This window comes from Myotis yumanensis, unplaced genomic scaffold (genome assembly GCF_028538775.1).
Source record: "Myotis yumanensis isolate MYYU_CA2020_CCGP unplaced genomic scaffold, mMyoYum1.0.hap1 SCAF_3, whole genome shotgun sequence".
Lineage (NCBI taxonomy): Eukaryota > Metazoa > Chordata > Mammalia > Chiroptera > Vespertilionidae > Myotis > Myotis yumanensis.
The window spans coordinates 163,077,531-163,101,589 of NW_027223754.1; the positions used below are offsets into that span (position 1 = coordinate 163,077,531).

Here is a 24,059-nt window from a genome sequence, read left to right on the forward strand (position 1 = left end):
ACGCATTTGGGACATATCTGACCTGCCAGCTGTCACCCAATGCCATTGCCTGCCCTCCCCTTCCCGACAGGATACAGGGACAGCTGGGTGGGGAGGGCAGGGTGCTGAGTCTGACCACATGCCATTCAGATACCAGGTCAGGGACACTGGGCTGGGCCCTGCAGGTGTGTGCCAAACGTGGCAGTGGTGTCAGAAGTGGAAACAGACACAGTGCAGTGACCCCGTCACTCACCCCCAGCATTAGAGCCTGGGATGCAGCCTCGGGATAGGCTCCTGCCCTTGGTAGGGATTCCTGCGCCTTAGTGAGCCAGAAATGCCCCCCGTGTGGGAAGGAGGTCTGGCCCAGGCGGCAGGAGGCCTGGAATGGGCAATGTGCCTCTCTTCCTCCAGTTCCAGAGGGGCTGAGAGCCCTTCTACCCCTGACTCTCTCTCAGACACACTCTCTCCGCGGTGACCCCTCCACCCAGGGTGGTGTGCCTGGTCCAAGGAGGGCACACGGAGCCAGCCAGCCAGGGAGAGAGCATCCAGGGACCTCAGGCCAGGGAGGAAGGAAGAGGCAGGCCCGGGAGGGGAAGAGTGGAGGGGGAAGAGTGGGCCTCTGGAACTTCAGGAAGGTGGGAGGGAGTGCGGGGGGGGGGGGGGGGGGTGGCGGAGGCTGAGCCTTCTCCTGCCCCATCAGAGGCTCTGTAGGAGAAAATTGCTGCCTTTCTATTTTTACTTCATATTTAAAATGAAACAGAGGAAGGAGATGCAGAAGTAAGAACGGAGGAATGGGAACGGGGGAGGGAGGCAGGGGCACATTCTCATGGCCCTTGAGGCAGGGCAACATTGGGCCATAACTGTCTCCCCCACCAGACTCAGCTCCCCGAAGGCAGGCACTGGTCTTAGCCACCGTTTCCTGGGGCTTTGCGCCAGCCTCCACTAAGTTCTCTGCATACACCACCTCCTGTGGGATTGGTAGTTCCATACCCATCTCAGACCCGAGGACAGAAATCAGGTAACCTGCCTGAGGTCACACCAGCGATGAGCAGCCAAGCTGAGTCTTAAACCCTCGTCTCATGTGTCTAAAGCCAAAGGCTCTTGGCCTGGCCCATCTATTTTTCTCTCCAGCCTCTGACACAGTGGGATGCACAGAGTAGGTGCTTAATAAATGGGAGATCAAAGGAAGGAAGGGGGCGGGGAGGGAGGAAGAATGGCAGAGGAGAAGATAAGCCAGGGAGACTCTCCGGCAGCTGGAAAATAAATAATAAAGGTGTTGTTTTCCAAGGCTAGGCTGGCACGGCGCCCAGCATGGCAGCCCTACACTCAGGGAGATGCCCTGTACTCGGGAGGGAGCCCAGGGCCTGCGCTTGCCTCATCCTTTCCAGAAGTATGTGGGCCTGGATACGTCAGCCTTCAGGTATGCAGTGAGGTCTGCGGTGAGAGGCAGGCGCACACTCTCTCTCTCCTCTCCTTCCTTGCTGAATCGCCCCTTCCTCTTGCCGCCTCCCGCCCCTACCCAGCCAGCTCAGACTTGCCCCCCTCCCTGGAGCCAGGCCCTGCTGGGTTGGGGGCTGTGACCTGCCCCCTCAGCAAGGCAGATCCGGGGCCTGGAGGAGTGGTGCGGGGGGAGGGGCCGGAGCACCACATCATGTAACCATCTAACAGGTTGGTCAGGCTGGGAGGTGCCCGCCCTCCTGCAGCTAATGAGCACTGTACGACAGGTGTTTGCTCCTCAGTCCCCAGCCTGCCGGGCCTGCGACGGGAGCCAGCTGCCAACGCCACCCCACAGAGGTTCCCTCGCTCATCCCTGCACCCGCCCCGCTCCAGGCCCGGGGGCCGCGATGGCCTGCCGCTCCTGCGTCGTTGGCTTCAGCAGCCTGAGCAGCTGTGAGGTGACTCCAGCGGGCGGCCCCCGGCCTGGGACCTCGGAATGGGGCGGCTGCGAAGCCCCCAGGCCGGGCTTCAGCTCTCGCAGCCTCACTGGCTGCTGGTCAGCTGGCACCATCCCCAAGGTGACGGTCAACCCCAGCCTGCTGGTGCCCCTGGACTTCAAGGTGGACCCAGCCATCCAGCAGCAGAAGAACCAAGAAAAGGAGGAGATGAAGGTTCTCAATGATAAATTTGCCTCCCTGATTGGCAAGGTAAGTGAACGTGGGAAGAGGGTCCAGAGAGGTAAGGACTGGCAGGTGGCTGAATTCTTTATTCCTCGAGCATCATGCCCCACCCCTGCCCCCAGCCAATGGGGAGCCGGCGTTGCTAGCTCCGCAAGCTCTGAGCAGAGATGTGGAGGGAAGTCCCCGAGGCATCCTGGAATGGAGGGAGAAAGAGACCCCAGGAGGGCCTCTGAGAGAGGTCTGGGGAATAATGTGCTGTGTGGCCTGGGGTCACCTTCCCCCCAGGCAGGGGCTAGGGAGGAGCTCTGAGCAGAGATGTGGAGGGAAGTCCCCGAGGCATCCTGGAATGGAGGGAGAAAGAGACCCCAGGAGGGCCTCTGAGAGAGGTCTGGGGAATAATGTGCTGTGTGGCCTGGGGTCACCTTCCCCCCAGGCAGGGGCTAGGGAGGAGCTCTGACTATGGCCAAGAAAATGCCCGCTCATGGGAATAGATGAAGGCATGGTCTGCGGTCCTACTCCAGAGCAGAGGGACAGTGGAGATGACCTCCCAAGGGTCCAGCCTCCTGCCCAGCCCTCGGGCTCTGCTCAGCTTCCTGGAGTCAGGAGCACCCTGGAGCCTAGGAGGCGTGTGGGGTTCCGGAAGGAAGGAGGCCGCTGAGTGGGGTGCAGCAGAGGAGTCAAGAGATAGGAATGCAGGGGATGGATGCTCGAGTCAGAGACTGGCAGCCAGCCAGGCACCCACCTGAGCAGACGGACTGAGTCCCCGGAACCCTGACTTCCTAGAGCCGATGCCATGGCAGCATGCTGGTCTGGGCGCTCCTGTCACCTCTGCCCCCAGGCAAGGGCTTCAGGAGCTCTGAGGAAGCCCTGTCCACTTCCCAAACCTGCTCCTCCCTCGCCTCCTTCCAGAAACCTCTCCTGACCAGCCCTCAGCTCTGCTCCCTCCGGCCCTGCCCAAGAGTAATAGTCACAACAGTAAGAGCTGCTGTTGCTTAATTGCTTATTACGTGCCAGGCACTGTGCTGCGCGCTTCCATGTTTATCTCTCTTTCCTTCAACAACCTTAGGGAAGAAGTCATTTTATGCCCATTTTACCGATGAGGAAAACTCCACCTTCTTGCCGCCCCCACCAGGAGACCAGAGCCACCCCTCTGCCCTGACTCATTCTTGCCTGCTCCTTGCTCTCCCTGCCTCTGGGCTCCTCTGCTGTTGCTCGTGTCCCCAGGAGGCGGGTGCTCCCAGAGAGGGGCCCAGGGAAGAGAGCAGCGCGTTTAGAGCATCGCTTGTGCCTGGCTCTCTGTGGGAACTTAGCAGATGCGTGTCGTTTAGCCCACACACAACACCCCAGGGCTAGTTCCCTCGCTGTGCACACGAGGAAACTGCCCGTCCTGAGCCTGCGTGCCTTGCCCAAGTCACACAAAAACAGCAAATCTACAGGCTGGATTTGAACTCGGGTCTGTGAGACACAAAGCCAGTAGCCTTTGAGATGGGAACCATTTCTTTCTCCCGTTCACGTGCCCAGACCAGCATTCCTGCATCAATACCTGGAGTGCCTGGGTCGGGGGTGAGGAGCCCTGGCTGGCTGCAGCGCCCTGCACTGAGGGCTGTTGGCCTAGGAGCAGACTAGCCTGCTGCCCTGGGGAGGCAGGTCCCTGCAGAGCCACCTCCTCTCCTAACCCAGATTAATCCCTTAAAAGGAATGCTTCATGAGCTATGTAATTTGGCTCAGATGGGCGGCTTGTTCCCTGAACTCCAGAGCTGATATTACTCTGTGCCTCTGTTGGGGGAGTGGGGGTGATGGGCGGGGGACAAGAGGGTGAGCAGGTACAGGGAGGGGCCCCAAGGGTCGGGGTCCTGTGCCCCGGAGCCAAGGCAATGCCCTCGAAGGTCTTTAGCAGGACTGGAGCCTCCCGACCCTCAAGCTTGGACCTTGAGACAGGTGCTCCTCAGGGTGGATGCAGGGAGCCCTGGGTGCCGGCCTCCGGGGGCCTGGTTGCTGGGGCTCTGCCTGAAGAGTCTCGGCTGACCCACCCGTTCTGAGGAGATCTGTTAGCCCAAGTCCCTCTCTATCTCCTTGTAAAGGCCACGAGGGCCTGACTGGACGCAGGTAGCAGTTAAGCGTGTGCAATCTGGAGCCAAATTACTGGGTTTGAATCCCGGCTCCACCTCTGACCAGGAAAATTCTTTAACCTCCCTGTGCCTCAGTACACATCAGTGTAATGGGCTTGTCATAATCAAATGGGATCATTTTTGAAAAAAATGCATAAAGCACTTACCATGCCCCAGGTGTGCTGTTTGTTCTATTAGAAACACCATCATGGGCCCCGCCCATTAGCCCCTTCCAGGCAGGAGCCTGAGAAGAGGGGGTGGGTAGGAGTGCAGCATGGGGCTTGAAAGGGATGTGTGGGCTGGGGGCGAGATGCCATAACCAGTGTAGGGGTGGGGGCTCTAGGCAAAGAGAAGGGACAGGCGAGGGCCCTCTGGCTTCACATCCCCTCTGACCCTCTGCGGCACGGAGAGAAATCAGGGAGCCTGTGAGGAGGTTCTGGCCTCTGAGGGATGTCTGGGAATAACGTGCTGTGTGGGCTGGGGTCACACACACACACACACACACACACACGCACACATACACACACATACACATATACACACACACACACACACACACCCCGCATGGGCTAGGGAGGCGCTCTGAGTATGGCCAAGAGGATGCCCCCTCATAGGAATGGCTGGTGAAGGCATGGCCTGCAGTCCTACTCCGAAGTAGAGTAGTGGGGATGATCTCCCAAGAGTTCCACCTTCCTGTCCAGCCCTCTGTCCAGCCCTCTGGCCCCGACTCACAATCCCATGGGAAAGATCTGTCAGCTCAAGTCCCTCTCTATCTCCTGTAAAGGCCACGAGGACCTTGCTCGTGGAGAAGGAGAAGAGGGGGGTGAAGGCGGGGTATTGGGGAAGACCACCAGGAGTTGGCAAGAGGCCCTGGAGCAGTGTTGGTTCCTCCACTCACAGGCTGTGCCTCCTGGGCAAGCCACTTGCCCCCTCTGTAGTTCACGTGCCCTCCTGCTCTGAGGGAGGCCCTGAGAGCACGCCAGTGGGAAGGCTGGTCCAGCGGCAGCCATGGGAGGAGAGCGTGAGCAGGAGCAGCAGCAGGAGAGGAGGCTGAGGGAGGCAGGGAGGGCCATGTCACCACCCCGCAGAGGCCGCTGGTGGGCCCGCTCACCTTCACATGCAGACCACAGAGGGGAGGGAGATGGGGCAGGAGAAAGGGGCCAGCAGTCAGCCTGAGTGGGGAACTAAGAGGGGTGGTGACATGCCTGGAGACAGGGGGTGGCACCATGTCTTCCCCTAGGCCTGTGTGACCTCTGCAAGTCCCCGGAGCCGTGCTCTGCCTGCACACAGGAAGGCACATACCAGCCCTTCCTGACCAAGAGGCCCACGGGCTCCCTGGGCAAAGCCAACCTCTGGCTGAAGGCAGGGGATCTGACAAACCCCTCACCTGAGGAATAGGACCTGCATGCCCAAGGACACCGCCCTGTCGGCTCACCTGCCTGGAGCCCATGGGCTGGGGACCTGGGCTGCTCAGTTTCCTCATCTGCACAATGGGAGGCAGGTTTGCTCTCTGAGGTCCCTCCTAGAACTGCCACCCTGTGATCTAAGAGCAGGGGGGTCAGCCAGATGGGGAGGAAGGGGAAGGAGAGGTGAGTGCTCAGCAGCCTGGGAGGATGGTGACAATTAACCTGGCACCTCCCTAGGCCTTTGTGCGGAGAGGGAGGAGCCTGTCTGTGGGAAGGTACTGGGAGGGGGTTCCGTTCCATCCCCAACCACTGAGACAACAGGCAGTTCTCCCAGGGGCAGCAGGGCTGGGGGCTGCTCCCGTCCCCCATTCCCCACAGCCAAAATGCCCTCTGGCTGCACTGGCTGGCCAAACGCATCCCCTCTCCAGAGGCTAGTGCTGCACATAGGGCGTTGGGGTCAGACTACGGGAAGGACTGCCTGGCGTGAAGGGTTTTCTGCTGCTCATGGGTGGAGGAAGGAGCTCACTTCTCTCCTCGCACCCCACCCTCAGTGTAAACACGGCTCCTGCTTGTCAAAACGGAGCAAAGGTGGGGCGAGCCGATACCTCCCCTCCGACAACCCTCTCACACACACACAAGTACGACAGAAACCCTCTTGACTTCCATCCCCACGGAACCTGTTTGGCTGTGACTACCACAGACGCAGACGGTAGGCTTAGGTCAGCTTCAAGTAGGATGTCCCAGTGCAGGTGGGACTGAGCGGGGATCATCCCACTATTCCTGCCGGCGCTGTCACTGGAATGCCAAGGGGGACTTCCCAAGGGCATCAGACTGTCTGGGATGTGAGCAGGGCAAAGAAAGAGAGAGGAGGCCCACCCGGCACCAAATTCAGGAGGAACAGGGAACCCCTGACGGTCCAGAGTAGGCAGCCACCATCAGACGGGCCTGTCTGGGAAGCTGGGCCACCAAGTTGCTGTGTGACACTGGACAAGTCACCTGACTGCCCTGGGCCCCTGTCTCCTCCTCTGTAAGTGAAGGGTATGGACCAAGGCTCCTGGCTGTGATTCTGGGAGCTGGTGCCAGCAGTGGGCAGCAAGGGGCCCAGCTACTCGCCTGCGGTCACAGGGAACACCATGGGGCTGTCATCACAACATCCTCATGACCACGGCAGCCCACACTGTCCAGAAGCCAGGCCCAGCCACCCCTCCTGCCTCCGTGGCCTATCCCTGTCCCAGCACCAAGGGGTTAGGGACCCCAAGAAGGGAGCAGATGGCTGTCAGTCTGACGGGAGGGTGGTTGGTCCAGACAAGTGAGGAGCAGATAAACTGAGGGCCTCGTACTGAGGGAATGGGGTGGGGGGGCAGGGGGGCGGTGGCAGGTGGGGAGGTGGGGGCACATCTGGGCTGGGGAGGGACTGGAGTGGTGGGAAGGGTAGACCCCAAGAAGGCTGGAGCCTGGAGAGGACAGGCAGGGTGGGGAAGAGGCAGGGGAGCCCAGGCTGGCTGGCCTGGACTGGTTGAGGGAAGGAGAGGACTCAGGAGGGACCCTGGCGGCCTGCTGGTGGCTGAGGAGTAAGCTGAGGCTGCCCGTGTAGCAGTCTGAGCAGGAGAGTGTGAAGGAGGCGGAGGTTGAGAGGAGCAGCTGAGCCCAGAGCCCCCAGCCTCTGTCCTCAAGGCGCACCTGGCCTAGCTAGAGGCAGAAGCCAGCGCAGAAGGGCAGGTGGGCACAGGGCCCACGGTGACCCAGCAGCAGACAGGAGGCATAGGTTGCAGTGGTTAAAAGATCCTAAACCCAAACTCACTGGAGCCCACACCTGCTCCACCACCTGCTAGTCCTGTGACCCTGGGCAAGTTCACTTCTCTGTGCTGCCTTTCCTCACGGGCAGGTGCAACTCATAACAATACCCCTTTAGATTGTGGCGGGGATTGAATGAGTTAAGCATGTGAAGCATTAGAACAGGCCTGATGCCCAGAAGGAGCCACAGAAGCATTTGCTCTTGTTTCTATTTCAAAGTACATCCCAGGCTCTCCTCCCAACAGCCCACAGAGGTGGGCAGGGCAGGTGACATTATCCCCAACTTCCAGCTGGGGAAACTGAGGCTTGGCAAGCCCATGGTTGCTGGGAGGATTAGCACTTAAGTAGTAACCAGGCCCTACCCTGCTGGGTTTCCAAGGCAAGATGAGACCAGGCTTGTCGAGGGGGGTGGCAGATGGGCCTCTGACACCTCAGGTTCCCTGGGGTCTCCCACCCAAGCCCCAGGCGGGCGGGCACGAAGAGCCCTCACACTCACACCCTGGCCCCTTCCTTCATTTAGCTGGCCCCACGCCTCCCCTAGGAAACCTTTGCTAATTGGCTCCACCTCTCTCGGATCCCTCCTTATCTCACCATCTTCAGTTGGAACAATCAGCCGTTGGAGGTGCCATCTGAGTGCTGAGTGAGGGCCCCAGAGAGGCGCAGGGAGCCGATGAGCTGCCACTTCCCAGGGGAGCCCCAGAGGGGGTGCGATGGCGGTCCTGGGGCCTCTGGGCCTGACCCTGGCCCTGTCACCGAAGCCTTCCTGCTCTCCCAGGTGCAGGCCCTGGAGCAGCGAAACCAGCTGCTGGAGACGCGCTGGAGCTTCCTGCAGAGCCAGGGCTCCACTGCCTTTGACCTTGGGCACCTCTACCAGAAGTACGAGGGCCGGCTGCAGGAGGAGCTGCGCACAGTGAGCCAGGAGCGGGGGCAGCTGGAGGCCAACCTGCTGCAGATGCTGGAGAAGGTCGAGGAGTCTCGGATCAGGTAGCGTGCGCCCTCGGGGGCGGTGGGCAGGGACTGTGGGTGGGGACCAACCTGCACTCAGGAACAAGGTCCAGGGCACTCAAGCCAGAAAAAGAGGAAGCTTCTTTAAGAAACATTTCTTTACTCCAGACATACTTACGGAGGACCTACTATGTGCCGGGCAGTATTCTAGGTTTCAAGAGAATATAGCAGTGAACCCACAGTTCCCCACCCCCAAATAGTGACTCTTACACTAGGTCAGGCTTGTGATTGACAGCTAACCCCTGGGCACCATTGCAGCCATTGTCCCCTGTCCCCTCCCCTTGTGTCCATAAACACTCTTGCTCTCCGCTCACGTCCCACTGGTAGTGGGACGTCCCGATGGGCTTGGATGGGCTGGCAGGGAAGGGAGCGGGTGCAGGCAGAAGACGGAAGCAGTGGGTTTTGTTGGGATAGGGAAGCAATCATCTATAGGTGGTGTGTGCCGACCTCAGTGGGGTCCAGTGAGATGGGGGAGACACAGCCCCAGCCTGCACTATGCTTTTAGGACTTTGGGGGACAAGCTGGCCGGCAGGAAAGCTCAGTGGTTAAAGACCTAGTCTAGGTATAGACTGAAAGGGACTTACTCCCTGCCCCCTCCCACCCTAGCTTTGTGACCTCTGTCCAGTTGTTTAACAGGAGAACCTCAGTTTCCTCCTGTGTGGGTTAATACCAACTGGTGCTGGTGTGAGGAGCAAGTCGAGAGTTCAGTGTGGCGATGAGTGGCTACCCTCCTACCCGCTAGAAGGCTGAAGTGCCCGCACACAGGGCCGTCCCTGATGCAGGCTTGCTGGGCTGAACTGGCCAGTCTAGAAAGGCAGACCACGCACATGGGTGGCTCAGAGGAGAGAGGACCCTCTCTGATCAGACAGTGGCCAGGGCTTCATGGACACAGAGGCTGGGCAGGGCAGAGAGGCCCTGCCCCTGCACCCCCCTTCACCCCCTTTTCAGGTCTGGTTTCCAGCCAGGGCGATGGGGTAGACAGGCTGAGGCTCAACCCCCTCTCCACCTCCAGTGTTTGGGTCCTGCCCCAAGCCCCGCTGACCTGAGCAGACAGGGCTGGAGGGTGTGGGCAGCCTGTTCAGGGACCTGGGCTGGGGCTTCGCTTGCCCGTCGCCTCTCCGCATCACCTCCTCTGTTCAGGCCACAGTCAGAGGGCATGGTCACCAGGACGCGCCCCCCACTCTGGGGCCTCGGTTTCCTCACCTGTGAGTCTGCCGGGAACTTTCCAGCCAACAGGCGTGATCTGCAGCCCTGGCCAGGACTGGTCCTTATGGCTGGGCCCCTCCCTGGCCTGGAGGTCACCTCTACTCCAGCCCTGCTCTCCCAGGTCCTAGATAAACACATACGGAATCTGATTGCCCATTCTGACCGTAATGGGGGAAGTTATGACTCATTTCACTGGTATCTAGTAGGTCTTTGGCCCTCAAAGGATCAGAGAATGGCAGAGCTGGTGGGAGGACATGGGTTACATGCGGAAGGAATCACAGGCCCAGAGAGGACAGGGGCTGGTCCGCAGTCACAGAGCCATGCAAGCTAAAACCCATCCCAGCTAAAACCCATCCCAGCCCATGTCATCCAGGGTGAGAGGCTGCGCCCATGAGCCCAGCCAGATCGCATCTGCGGAGATACTTTGTAACTGGAAGTTCTGTACAAACACTACTTGTTCTAATCTGGCTCAGCCCCCTCATTTGGCCCGCCGCCTGGTTTCTATCTGCCGCCTGATTTTACATTTAGGCTCAGGGCTGCCCATCCTCTCTCCAGGTAGGGAACCCACCTGAGTTGGGGGAAGTGAGGCCAGAGGGCTTCCGGGTCTGCAGGCCAGAGCCCGGGAAGCTGCTGCCTGGCCTTGCAAAGCCTGGGGCCCCCAGGAGCCGGGAGACGCCAGCCCAAGCCCTGACAGGGAGGGGTGTGCCCTGCCTCCTCAAGGCCGATGAGATCAGCTTCTCTCCTAGATATAAACAAGCTGGGCAGAGAGGGGGGTGTGGGTGTGACGAGCTGAGAGGGCTGAGAACGGGTTTGGGAGCTGGTGACTGGCAGAGATTGGAGGTGAAACGGGGGGCATGGCATACCTCAGCCTCTGTAGAGATGGAGACTCCCCAAAGCTTGGATGTAGCGGGGACCCCAGGGACCAGCTAGCCAACCCGTCTACTTACTAAAAGTGAAGCAGAGGCCCCGCTAGAGGCACAGCCTGCTCAAGGCCACAGCGAGCGCCTCAGGTCCACGGAAGACAGCTGTGCGGTCTGTTCCCTTCACAAGAGCATCCGGCTGAGGGGTGACCTGGGGCCCAAACCCAGCGGAGCCCATGAGGAGGGAGGAGGAAGGCTGCACAGAGGATGGGAAAGGCAGGGAGTGGCAAAGAGGAGTTTGGCACCACAGAGGCCCCAGCTGGACAGCCCTCCCAGGCAGGCAGAGCTCCCCTATCCAGAGGGGAGGGGAGAAGGGGAGAGGTTTGACCCCCAGGCTTGCGTGGGGAGGGCCAGGCCATAAGGGGCTGCTCAGATCTGGGCTCCCCCCAATTCCAGAGGGAGGCCTGTTCAAGTCAGCCTGGCCCGGAGGGTTTGTAAAGGCCGTGCAGAGAGAACCTCCTGTGCTCTCTCTCTGCCATGAGGCCTCCTCCATTTCTCTCCGAAAATGCTGGAGGCCGAGGCAGAGCGGCTGAGGGCCTGGCTGGCGTTGGAGAGAACGGAGCTTAGGTGGTCGTAGTAGCAGTAGGTTTAGCGGGCGCCACGCACTGCGGTGAGCACGTCGTGTTTTTGCTTATTTCATCCTCACGACATCACCGTTGTCAGGAGTGAGGCACACACACAAGTAGCTTCTGCAAGGTCACCCGGCTGGTGAGCAAGGAAGCAAGACTGGAGCCCACCTAGCCTGGCTCTGGGGCCCGTGCTTGACATGCGCCTCCGGGCCCTTCTCTGGGCCTCCATTTCCCCATCTGTGAAATGGGACCAGCAGCCTGCCTGGCTGAGGACTCTGAGGTAAAGCTTCTTGGGCATTTCATCCACCCTGGCAAGTCCCTGACCCGCCCTCCGCCTGCCACCATGACCTGCACCCGAGGAGCCCCTTGCAGACGCTGGAAGCCAAGGCAGTGACCAGGCAGCACACTGAGTTTCAGACCCAGTGCCCTGCGGGCTCTCACCCCTGGGTCTGCCCCCTCTGCTCCTAGCTCCTCGGAAAGGCGGGCGGGAGAGAAGGCCTGAGGGCGACGGGTCCAGCAGCTGATGTGGGCGAGGGGTGACGCTGCCCGGCTGGGAGGTCAGGGGCTGGGCAGGCGGCTGTAATTAGAGCCCCGGTGATTCAGGTATTCCCTGGGGAGGAGGGAAGCACACAGGAAGCCACAGAACCCCCACATCCCAGGGCTGGGGGGGGTCGGCGGGGGGCGGGGAGGCTGGCCGACACCCCCCCTGGGGAGCCAAGACAGACGTGTGGACTAGAGGAAGAGGGTAAGGTCAGGCATGCAGGGACCCATCTCCCCTCCCAACAGTGTCCTTGTTCCAAACACAAGGTGGACTTGAGCAAAGGAGGCAAAGCTGAGAAGAGAGGGGGCCCCTCTTAGCTGAGTACTGACTGTGCATGTCTGTCATTGTGTCAGGAGGGGACTTCATCGGCCGCGCGCACGCACACACACACACACACACACACATGCACGCACACATGCACACGTGCACACAGGCACACCCCTGGTAGAACAGGGATTCAAGGAAGGAAGATGGAGTTTCCTGCCCAAAACCACACTGAGGGTTCATCTGACTGTAGAGTCCACATTCTTCCTGCCCTCCCTCTGGATAGGGGAGCTCTGCCCTACCATCCAGCAGAAGGGAGGAGGGAGGGGCTGCAGGGAAGGGGAGAGGTGGGAGAGGGCGAGGGGTAAGCAGGATGCTCGGTTCAGGCCTGGCCAAGGGCACAGCTTTTTGAAACTGAGACTCCTAGGGGAGGAACTAGGGAAAAGATGAGGGAATAAAGTGTCAGGGTGAAAGGGCTACCAATCAGGAGAGGCTTCCTGGAGGAGGCGAATGTGGAGCACAGCCAGCAAGGGGGCAGACGCCAGCAGCAGAGGACTGGTGAGAGTGAGGAAGGAGAACAGGTTGGCCTGCCTCCCCGGAGCCAACACTAGGGTGTCACAGGGGAGGAGGGCTGTGTCATGGAAGAAGAGGGGCTCCATCCACCTGAAGGAAGGACTACTTTTTGCTCATTGTCACAAGGCAGCAAAAGCCCTAAGCCCCGCCCAGGGAGGGCTAACCAAACCCCAAGCTCCCACCACATCCAGCTGAGCCACCTCTCTCTCTCTCTCTGTCTCTCTCTCCCACCCTCCTCGCCTCCCAGGTACGAAGACGAGATCTCCAAGCGCACAGACATGGAGTTCACCTTCGTCCAGCTGAAGAAGGTAGCCTGCCCGGGCTCCTTCCTCGGGGACCCTCTGCCCGCTTTCCCTCCGGATCCCCCAGCAAAGCCCTCAGAGGCTTGAGTCCCAAGACCACAGAGATACCTGCCCCACCTGCCCCTCCTCCAGGCTCTGAATCAGTTCTCCCCTGGGACTCGCCCCCCTCTGACCCAGGAAGCAAAGGCCCCCACCCCACTCCCGCCCTGGGACCCCCAACTCCATCTCCCATCACTCACCACAGCTCCCACCCCCAGGACCTGGACACAGAGTGTCTTCGACGGACCGAACTGGAGACCAAGTTGAAAAGCCTGCAGAGCTTCGTGGACCTGATGAAAACCGTCTACGAGCAGGTGAGGAGACAGGGCGGTGTCCTGCCGAGCCACAAGCTGACTGGTCCACGGCTAGGGCTGCAGGGGAGGGAAGGACGTCCAGGGCGGCGTGGAACCTTCACAGTCACTCGCTGTTTCTGGCCACAGCTGTAACGGTTTCCTAGCCCCTTCTTGCATGGCTGTCAATCATCCAACCTGTCCCTCATCACGTACTTCATGGAGCAGGGGCAGGTAGGGTCCCCCAAGGCCTCTCTCAGGGAGCACCCGTGCCTTCCTTGTGCTGAGGGCACACGGGGACCAGGTGCATCTGGACAAGGATCAGGAGGCAGCCTCAGAGCGGGGAGCCAGGGGGCCTGGAGCAGCCACTCCTACTGGACGATCTCCCTCTGTCCCGGCAGCCTGATTGCAGGTCCCCCGCTTCCAGCTCTGATAGCCACGCGCTTCACCCTTCCCTGTTCCGAGCCAAGGCAGGGAAGGCCTGGAGTCAGGTTCTCTGGTTCCAAGACAATACCAGCTTCTACCAAACAAAAATGACCCAGTAAATGCAGACAGAGCAGCCTCCAGACACACTGTCGTTTGTCCCTAAGTCCTCAGCTGAGCCTTGGGGGACAATGGCCCAGCAAGGCCTAGCGCAGAGCCAGTGCAGTCAGCAGACGGGCCCTGCTGCTGGCTTCCGGGCGCTGCCCCTCCTCGCCACTCTGCCTCCTGGCATCCTCTGGGATATGTGTTCTCCTCTCCACACCTCCTGTTTCGGGGGTGAGAAGTTGCAGGGGTGATGCTTCCATTCAGCTATGAGCAGGCAGCACCACTGCTGGGGATGACAGGACGTGGCAGCCTGCATACTGCCAACAGCTGGTGCCAAGCTATGGCAATGCAGCCAAGGCCAGAGCAGGGATCAAAGGCACCACAGTCAGAAAGTTCTGCTAAAATGGTCCTAGGGCAGGGGTGGGCAAACTTTTTGACTCGAGGGCCACAGTGGGTTCTTAAACAGGACCGGAGGGCCGGAACAAAAGCATGGATGGAGTGTTTGTGTGAACTAATATAAATTCAAAGTAAACATCATTACATAAAAGGGTACGGTCTTTTTTTTTTTTTTAGTTTTATTCATTTCAAACGGGCCGGATCCGGCCCGCGGGCCGTAGTTTGTCCACGGCTGTCCTAGGGGCTGCTGAGCACAACTTCACGGCCTCCTCCTGTGGGAGGGAGGAGGTATCAGAGCTACACAGTTCTCAGCCCAAATTCACTGTGGGTGCAGCCGAGGCAGACATCAGCAGGGCCAGTGTTTCCGAATCTGACCTCCATGCTGCTCACCCCAGAGCCCAAACTCAGAGCCAGGCCAGAGGTCCTACAAGTATGGAGCTATGGCTGGAGGAAGGCCAGGCATAACCAGACGTATATCTGAGCGGAGCATTGCAGAACTGCTTGGCTCCTGTTTCGTTTAGACGTTGCAGCCCTTGGACCCCAAGCCTGACTCTTGCTCTTTACCATTTCTATGACTTTGGACAAGGTATTTCTTCGCTCTGTGCCTCGGTTTCCTCGCCTGTAAAGTGGGGAAAGTAACAGTAGCGGGCTCGTAGGCTTGTGATGAGGACTAAAGCCAATTCATCCATCTAACACATGTGTACTCGGGACCTGCCGATGCCAGACACTGCCACCACAGCAAGCGAGCAAGACGGCCAGAGTGCCTGCTCTCAGCGGTGCAGCTCAGCTAAGAGGGGACAGTAATAAGCAACTAAACAAACATCTGAAGGAAGATCCTTTTGGAGAGAGAGAAGTGCTGGGCTGCAAAGAAGCCAGTGATGCAATCGTGCTGGAGGGAGGGGAAAGCTTTAGACCCCAAGGTCAAGGGGCATCTCCGGGGAGGTGCAAGCGAGAGGAGGCCAAACCCAGGAAAATCCAGCCTAGGGGAGACTCGAGGAGGCTTCGGGCAGAAGGAAGAGCTGTGCAAAGCACAAGAGCAGAAGTGAGTTTGGTGGTGAAAGCAAAGAAAGAACCAGGGCAGAGCGGGCAGGGCCAGATCATGCAGGGCTTGGACCCAGAGCCGGGCTCTGGACCTTATTCTAAGTGTGCTGGGTGGCCTTGGGGGGTGGGGTACCTGGGGAGGGTGCTGCAGAGCGGGGGAGGGCTCGGCTGTGCTGTGAGAGCCGCAGGGGCTCAGCTCAGAGCCGGCAATGGCACTTTGGGAGGCAGCGAGGTGAAGGTGTTAGGAAGCGAGGTCTGCGCTGCAGGCTGAGGAGGCAAGACTGACTCTTCGCTAAAAAGATCCCCCACACAGTGAGCCTCTACACCAGCACTAACAGAAACACAGTGAGCTACATGTGTCATGTGTACATAATTCTATACGTACTAGTAATTATGTAATTTAATATGTAATTTTAAGTTTTCTAGTAGCCACATCATTTTAATAAAAGGAACAGAAAAAAATAATTTTAATGATACATTTTATTTAGCCCAATATATCCAAAATATGATTATTCAACATGTGATCAATATAAAAAAAATTAACGGGCTATTTTTGTTCCTCATATTAAGTCTTCAAGATCCTATGTGTAGGTTACACTTACAGCCCACCTCAATTCTGACTACATTTAGCTAGCGGCCACCGCATCCGATAGAGCAGGTCTAAGGAAAGGCAGGGCAGCCATGGCCACCTCGGGGGGAAGAAAAACATGGCAGACGTGAGACGCCCCAAGAGGGCTGGACATGCTGCTTTCAACTCTGGAGCAGATACCAGATCAGCAAAGCATGGGCTACTTGTGTAGGCCCACCTCTGTGTCCCCAAAAACAGCCCTCTCCTCTCCCCAAAACACATACACACACACACACACCACACACACACCACACACACACCACACACACACCACACACACCACACACACACACACACCACACACATACACACACACCACACACACACCACACACACACACACACACACCACACCACACACACACACCACACACATACACACACACCCCACACACCCCCCACACACACCCCACACCACACACCCCACACCACACACACACACACCACACACATACACACACACCACACACACATCACACACACACACACACACCACACACACACACACACCCCACACCCCACACACATACACACATACCACACACACCACACACCCCACACCACACACACACAGACCACACACATACACACACACCACACACACACACACACACACACCCCACACCACACACACATACACACACACACACCACACACACACCACACGCACACCCCACACCACACACACACACACCACACACACATACACACACACACGGATAGGCCTGCAGGAGCCAAAGGCCAGGCACTGCTTGGGGCCCCATGTACACACTGCATCCTTCTGGGCAGTCCCCCTGCCCCTCACCTCCAGGCACAGGCTGGTGAGAGAAGCCTAGGCTGACAGAGGCTCGCATTCCCCCTCAGCTACCAAAGTGCATTCCAGAGCCTGAGCGTACGTGGGCCTGGTTGCAGCCAGCCAGAACGCCGCCTGCCCCACCCATAAACTCGGGTTCCAGGGAGATTAGCTACATCTGAGGACACCCCCCTGCAGCCAGGCACACCTCCTGGGATGCAGATTGCTGCAAAGGGAACCTGCTGAGTCTAAGCCGCTTTGGCGCCTGCCCTGGTGGTGCCTGCCCTGGTGGTGCCTCGGGGAGTCGGCTGCTCTGCCCTGGACACTTCCCCTGGCTCCGTCGCCTTCACAAGTTACGAAAATATCGCCGGCTACTGTTTACTGAGGGCCTTCTGTATCCCCGCACCGTGTACGCACCTTCCAGGCATAATCTCACTTAATCCTCACAACTCTATGAGGGAGGGATAATGATTAACGTCAGAGCAGCTTGGAATTGAATCCTGGCTCAGTAATTATGTGAACTCAGCAGGTTCTTTTATGGCTCCATGCCTCAGTTTCCCCATCTGCAAAATAGGAGAATAATAGCACCTACCTCATGGGCCTGCTGTGAAGATTTATTTTGTTACTATATCCCAAAACCCTTAGAACAGTGTCTGGCACATGGGAAGTATTTGTAAACATTAGCTGTTTTCAGTTCTAATATTATGCCCATTTTACAGATGAAAAAACCAAGGCTCAGAGAGGTTTAAAAACTGGCCAGGGTTACCCAGCTTATAAGAGGTGGTGGCATTCAGACCCCAGTGCCCTTACTACATTTTACTGAGCACCACTAAGTGAGCCCTCAGACCTGGGGGCCACAAGGAGCGTGGTCACCCAATCCCCGTGGCAGCTCCTCAGCCTCTGGCTCCCTAGAGAAGCTCTAAACTGTACTTGGGCTTAATTCTTGCCAACGTGGAGGTGACATCCTCCTAGGGCCCAGCCCAGGGTGGCACTGCCACACCACACAAGGCAGCATTGTTCTACCCTGTGCAGCCCCGTGGGCTGGCGTGTCTGAACAGGCCTGCAGATGTCCTAAACCCTCCATTTCCTGCTTCTGTTTACCAAGCTCCTGCATACCCTGCTCCATCAGCAGTTTTGCCAGTCCTTTGCCCTGGTGGGGGAGCCCTCCTACTGTGTGTTTTGACAGTGCCGTAGCCCAGTGATGGCGAACCTTTTGAGCTCGGCATGTCAGCATTTTGAAAAACCCTAACTTAACTCTGGTGCCATGTCACATATAGAAATTTTTTGATATTTGCAACCATAGTAAAACAAAGATTTATATTTTTGATATTTGTTTTATATATTTAAATGCCATTTAACAAAGAAAAATCAACCAAAAAAATGAGTTCGCGTGTCATAGGTTCGCCATCACTGCCCTAGGCTGTTCCTGAACCGAAACAAATGCCAACCTAGGCCGGGGCTAGCAGTGCTAATAGAGGGCCTTATGCAGAACCCGCTGACCCCCACCACCTGGTGACCGAAGACCCCAAAGCTGCATCTCTGAAACTGTCCCCAGCCGAGCAGGCCTGGCCGGGATGTTGGTTCCATGTGGGAAATGTCAGTCTCCGCTGGTAACCGGGGCAGCAGAGGTGGGTGTGAGTCTGTGGGCACCATTAACCTTATTCTGGCACAGGGTTGGCCCTTCCTTGCCTTTGACCCATGATCTCTGTTCATGTGAAGGTCAACCAAAACCCCTTGTCAGGAGACCCCCTAAAGGGCAGCTGGCCACTGGGCTCAGGGTCCTGCAGCTTTGAGGCCAAGACAGGATGTTCCCCGAGAGGCTGCAGGATGCCTGCCCTGCCCAAGCTCCCTTTTCCGGAGCCCATCCTTGTCACCAGGGATGCTAGTGGGCGGAGCTGGACGGCGAGCAGAGGGGAGGGGTGGCACTAGCTGACCCACCCGGGCCCTGCATTCTATGGCTACAGGGGTATGAGCTGCAGGTCAGAGGCACCTGCCTCTAACTCCAGAGGCTCAAACACAACCTCTCTGAGCATAGAGACAGATGGAGGGTCAAGGAGGGAGCCCAAAGTCAGGAGACAGGGTCAGAATGCGGTCATGAGCCAAAACCGAACCTGGATCGGAGCAGACCTCCAGTTCCAATGCCAGTTTTTAGAAACGCAGGGGGCAGAGGTGCGTGCTAAACACCAGCACACAGAGCAATCCGTAAAATGCCGACTGTGGGGGCGCTTCCAGGCAAGCAACCCAGTACTCTCAATTTTAAAAAATAGTAAGAAAAAACAAAACAGAGAGAGATGGCAGGGGTATCTGCATCTACGGTAAGAGAGACTTAGGGACATATGGCCCAGTCGCAGTATATGCACTTTGTTTGGATCCTGATTCAAACAAACAAGTAAAAATATAAATATATCAGAAAAATGACATCACTGAACAAATCTGATGCCTGAAGGAGAGGTCAAGGATGGACTGTGCGTGCCAGTAGGAGTAACAACGTCTGCACCCCACACCCTCCCTCCTCCGGGAGAGCTTCGCCCCCAGTGCGTGGCCCCCCTCCTGGCCTCTAGGAGCCTTGGCCACCTGACTCTGTGCAATGCTGGCCTCCTCCTCCTTCCCACTGGGCCCCCTGCAACCCCCACCCCCCGCAACAGATGCCAGCAGTTCTTCAGCACCTCCAGGGAAAGCAGCCCAGGGCCAGAGAGGTGACACCTTGCAGCCCCTTAGGAAGACCCCTGTCCCCACCTACACACCCCTGAGCATTCAGGCCAGGACTGTCAGGTGTGACAGCAAGAGCCAGTCTGGGGCTAGAAGGACAGTGGCTTCCCCTCCTGTCTCTGCCCCTCTAAGGGAGCTTAGCAAGAGCTGCAAAGTGCGTTCCCAGTGTCCCCGTTACCTCTGTGCTGGGCTTCTTTCCTGTCTGTGATCTGGGCTCACACTCCTGCAGGCGGGTGAGGATGGGATGCGAGGCTGCCCAGAGGGCACTCAGCACACGGCCGGGCCTGGGTGAGCCCCCGGGAAAATGGGAGGCTTTACCACTTTGGTTCTCTGAGGACGGAGGCGGGCATTTCCTGAGCAGAGAGGAGGAACAGAGAGGATCCTACAGGACAGGGAGAAGAGGGAACTATTGAGGTTGAATCCCATTGTCAATGTTGCCGGGCAAGCTCCTCAGCTGGATGGGGAGGGGCCAGCCCATTTCAGGTGACCCTGATGTCACCTGGCCTCAGGTGGGGAGTATAGGCTTGTCAGTCTCTAGGCCCACTCCTGCCCTCATCATTCTAGGGTTTCTATTCCAACATTTATCGACAAACTGAGATGCTCCCTTACCAGATGTGGAGAGCCTGGAGCTGAAATGGTTCTGCCAGGCCCTCAGGGAGCTCCCCATCTAGCGGGGAGGGGACGCGGGGGCGGGGGAGAGCTAAGCTGCACACCATTGAGCCACAATGGTGCAACACGAGCAGAGCGAACAGCTCCCCCAGGCCCAAATGTCCTGGGCTGCTTCCCCATCGGCCAGGAGGAAGGTGTGCACCCTGGGGTGGGCCACAGTGCAGAGAGCAGGGAAAGTGAAGGAGAATAAGGCTGTAGGGTAGGCCTGGAGCCAGGAGTCCTCCCTGTGCCCCTCTCCTCTGCGAAGCGAGGAAGGCCCAAGGGTGGGCAAGTGGGGTGCGAGCTGCTTTCCCAGAGTGCAAGCTGGGAGGCAGTCATGCTTCGATTGTCTCTCCAGGAAGACAGATAGCCTCCCCTCCCCTCACCTTGGAGATAAAGGGACTATGGGGTGTCCCCCACCAGCCCTGAACCCCCACGTCTGTGCTGCCAGGAGCTGAAGGACCTGACAGCCCAAGTGAAGGACCTGTCAGTGACCGTGGGCATGGACAGACGCTGCCACATCGACCTGAGCGGCATCGTGGAGGAGGTGAAGGCCCAGTACGACGCCATCGCGGCTCGCAGCCAGGAGGAGGCTGAGGCGTACTCCCGGAGGCAGGTTCGTGGCGGACCGCAGGGTGGGAGAGGCCGCCGGGGCAGCAGGGGCTGCACTAGTGATGGCTGAGGCTCCTTCAGGTGTGTGCTGAGATCCTGGGGGTGGTGGAGGGGGGATGGGGATGCACAGGGGCAGAGGCCACAGCAGCCAGGTCCCAGGCAGGCATGGAGAATTAGAGAGCTCGGCGTTGTGCTGGGCCCTGAGGGTGATGTGGGCCAAGAGAGCCCACAGTCTGTTTCCTCCAGAAGCTCAGGGTGGTGCTGCCACCCAGCAATGCCAGGCCAGGTGTGGGCACAGCTTGTGCGGCTCAGTCTAGGGCAGCCAGCAGGAGGACGTGGTAAGCAGGACAGGGCGTAGGAGCGAGGAGGCTGGGGTGAGAGGAAAAGGAGCAGCAAGGAGTGAGAAGCAGGGTGCTGTGGGGGGGCCCCACAGTGAGCAGATCTTGCCCACCACCCCCTCTCCGCCCTCCAGCTGGAGGAGCGAGCTGCCTGCTCAGCCGAGTTTGGGAACAGCCTCCAGAGCAGCCGCAGCGAGATTGCTGACCTCAATGTGCGCATCCAGAAGCTCCGATCCCAGATCCTCTCCGTCAAGAGCCACGTGAGTCTGGAGGACCCCCTGGGGGTAGGAGCAGGGAGGAACACAGGGACACATGTTCTCTCCCTCCCTCTCTTTCTCTTCCTCTTTCTCCCATCCCCCCCCCCCCCGCCCCTTGCTCACACACATACACACACAGACGCTCACTCATGCATGCTGAGTACATGCAAGAGGAAGTGGCCTAGGTGGCCTGCAGGTCACTTAGCGCCTCTGCGCCTCCGTTCCCTCATCTGCTCTACGAGATGGCTGTGAGGATCACATGATCTCTGCCTGGGAGAGGGCTCTGTGGACTGGCCAGGGCTGCTGGACTGTTAGAGAGCCCCCGCCACACACGCCCGGAGCCTGCCACCTCCCGCCAGCCACGCAGAGAAGGGAGTGGTGGGCCTTCAAACAAGGGTGGCTGGGACAGGTGGGCTCTTTGGTGGCCTCCGGACAGTGTCTCCTTAGGTCTCTCTGAGCTCCCTGATGCTGCAGTGCAACCCATTACCACACCGGGAACGGACTGCTTAGCCCTCCCTCCCCACAGGCACCCGTGAGGTGGGCTCCTGGCCCCAGCCCACTCTCTCCCTCTCAGCCCTGCTCGCTGACCCCTTCCCTCTGTCCTCCCGGCTACAGTGCCTGAAACTGGAGGAGAACATCAAGGAGGCCGAGGAGCAGGGTGAGCTGGCCTTCCAGGATGCCAAGGCCAAGCTGGCCCAGCTGGAGGAGGCCCTGCAGCAGGCCAAGAAGGACATGGCGCGGCAGCTACGAGAGTACCAGGAGCTCATGAACACGAAGCTGGCCCTGGACATTGAGATCGCCACCTACCGCAAGCTGGTAGAGGGCGAGGAGAGCAGGTGAGGGGTGGGGACAGTGGGGTGGGGCTGAGGGAGAGAGAGAACTAGAGAACCAGCGCCTCACAAAGCCAGCCTCCCCCTCCAGTGTGATCCTGTGAGCCTGGCAGGCCTTGGTTCATGTCCTGGCTCAGCCACTTACAAATTGAGACGTTGGCCCGGCTTCTTAAAGTCTCAGTTTTCCCATCTGGCAAATGGGCTGATCATAAACATGCTCCACCTGTGGTGAGGAGGATTGGTGATTCTGCATGCAAATGCCCGTCACAAATAAGCACTCAGTAGAAGTTAGCCATTTATACAAGGGAGAGGGGACAGAGGCCCAGAGAGGACATGCTGGTGAGCCAGGGTCACACAGCAGGGCAGCCCAGGGCTGGGGATGACAACCAAGAATTGCCCTCTACCTGCCAGTCCCCAGGCCCCAATCCCAGAGGGACATAAGCCACAGGCCCTTCACATCCCTCCCTCCCCCTCCTTCCCAGGATGGACTCGGCTCCGGCCGCTGTGGTCAGCACTGTGCAATCCAGACCCAGGACTGGTGAGTCTATTTGCCCCACAGAGGAGAGGGGGACAGGGTGTGGGGGTCATGACCCCGAAGGCATCATTTTAAGTGGCCCCCACACCTCCAGCCCCTTCCCTCCCCCACCCCTTCTGTTCCCTGTAGCTGCCTCCAAGTCCCACCTGGCCAGAGCCCCCTTCCGGAAGAAGAAGAACAGCAGAGGCCCCGTGATCAAAATCACCGAGATGTCAGAGAAGTTCCTCCTGCAGGAGTCGGAGGCCTCCGAGTGAGGCCGCTGGACACCAGGAGCCCAGGTCACCCTGCAGCAGGAGAGACTGGAGCCAGACTCAAGGAAGCTCTTCAGAGCCTCTAGGTTGCAAGGGGAGGCAAACCTGATTCTGAACTGAGAAGAGCTCAAACAATGAGTGTTGGGACTGTCCACCAGCTTTTCAAAGTCACTCCACTCGGCATCAGCATCTCATAACCCACCCTTCCAACCTCTGGCCAGCGGCTTCCTGACGGGGGTAAACGGGAAGTGGGGTCAGTTTTATCTCCACCTCCTCGCTCCTCTGAGACTCCTCCCCAACAGAGGGCTCTGAGCAGGTCCCTTTGACCCTTTTGCCCAACCCTTGCCCTAAACTCACATCTCAAGCCTCGCCTCGCCTCGCCTCAATCTCTGTGCAAGGCTGGTGCCCTCATTCACCCAGACCCAGCCATGGACCAGGGACAGTGAGGATTGCTTATCCCCCTCCCAGTATCTGGAGTTTGGGCGGGGGGGGGGGGGGGGGGGGGGCTGGGTGCCCTGGCTTTCCTGCACCACCTGGGCTCCCCAGGGATCTGACAGTATTAGGGAGTGAGGGAAGGAGGCTCCCTGGGCGTTTGGGACCTGAGCCTGGACCTCTGAGATCAGCCCAGACACCTGTGCCCTCCCTCCTCCTGCGGGATCCTCCCAGCAGGTCACACAGAAATGGACAGGCTGCCCAAGCAGCTCCCGGCACCTTCTCCAGAAGCTATTCTTGCCATGATGAACTCCCTGGTGGGGGAGGCTGGACGGCAGCCTGGGCCCAGGCGGCAGAATCCGATCCTCCCTTCCCCTCCCTGCATCCTGGGGTTCGCCACCCTGCCTGGGACCTCAGCTCTCCACCCCTCCCTGGCCTCCCCACCCTGCATAGGTGTTTCCCAGCCTGAAACCTGGCTTTGGTGTACCAGCTCCTAGCCCCACCCCTGCCATGAAACCCTAGGTCCATTTCCCATGGATCCCTTCTCAGAGTCTCTGTTCTCCCCATCAAGCCAAACAGCCTGGCCCTGCCCTCCTCTGCACTCATTGAGGAGCCCAGGGGCACCCCATCCCTGTGGGGTCAGAGCTCCTCCTTTTCTTCCCCCTCTGCCCTCCGCCCTCCATGTCCGTTCCCCTGACTCCGGCAGGGCCATGACGAAGGCACAGTCCAGGAAGGTCTGGGACCTTCTGAGCTCCTGTGGTCAGTCAGTCGGGCTGGGGAGCCCCAGTGACAACCAAAGAGAAATTCTGCGTCCAACAAGATGTGGGGCCCCTCTTTCTTCCTCTTGGCTTTTATCTTTGTAGATTGCAAGGGATCTTGGCAGCTTTAGCCTCCCCTCCTCTCTCTCTCCCTCCCTTCTCCCTACCTGCCCTTGCCTCCCCTCCTCTTC

At 58.8% G+C, this 24,059-nt stretch overlaps 1 protein-coding gene across 3 annotated transcripts; it reads left to right on the forward strand.

Moving 5' to 3' along the window:
• The first annotated feature begins 1,501 nt into the window (after positions 1-1,501).
• Positions 1,502-23,161, forward strand: KRT80 (keratin 80). Of its 3 annotated transcripts, XM_070407761.1 has the most exons (10): positions 1,502-1,647; positions 1,719-2,123; positions 8,180-8,388; positions 12,730-12,790; positions 13,042-13,137; positions 20,307-20,471; positions 20,940-21,065; positions 21,678-21,898; positions 22,375-22,430; positions 22,557-23,161. In XM_070407761.1, exons 2-10 carry the CDS (start codon positions 1,824-1,826, stop codon positions 22,679-22,681), a joined length of 1,359 nt encoding a protein of 452 aa, XP_070263862.1. In that variant the 5' UTR covers positions 1,502-1,647; positions 1,719-1,823; the 3' UTR covers positions 22,682-23,161. The 3 variants fall into 3 exon arrangements, with proteins under 3 accessions (XP_070263862.1, XP_070263860.1, XP_070263861.1); XM_070407759.1 differs by having other exon boundaries at positions 1,502-2,123; XM_070407760.1 differs by having other exon boundaries at positions 1,502-2,123; positions 22,522-22,649.
• The last annotated feature ends 898 nt before the right edge of the window (positions 23,162-24,059 follow it).

What these genes read in the sequence shown, in the direction of transcription:
- KRT80 (XM_070407759.1), top strand. Translation starts at nt 1,686, where the DNA reads ATGAGCACTGTACGACAGGTGTTTGCTCCTCAGTCCCCAGCCTGCCGG. An exon ending in TTGCCTCCCTGATTGGCAAG is followed by an intron (nt 2,124 to 8,179) that starts GTAAGTGAACGT and finishes CTGCTCTCCCAG; the next exon opens with GTGCAGGCCCTGGAGCAGCG. An exon ending in GCAATCCAGACCCAGGACTG is followed by an intron (nt 22,431 to 22,556) that starts GTGAGTCTATTT and finishes TGTTCCCTGTAG; the next exon opens with CTGCCTCCAAGTCCCACCTG.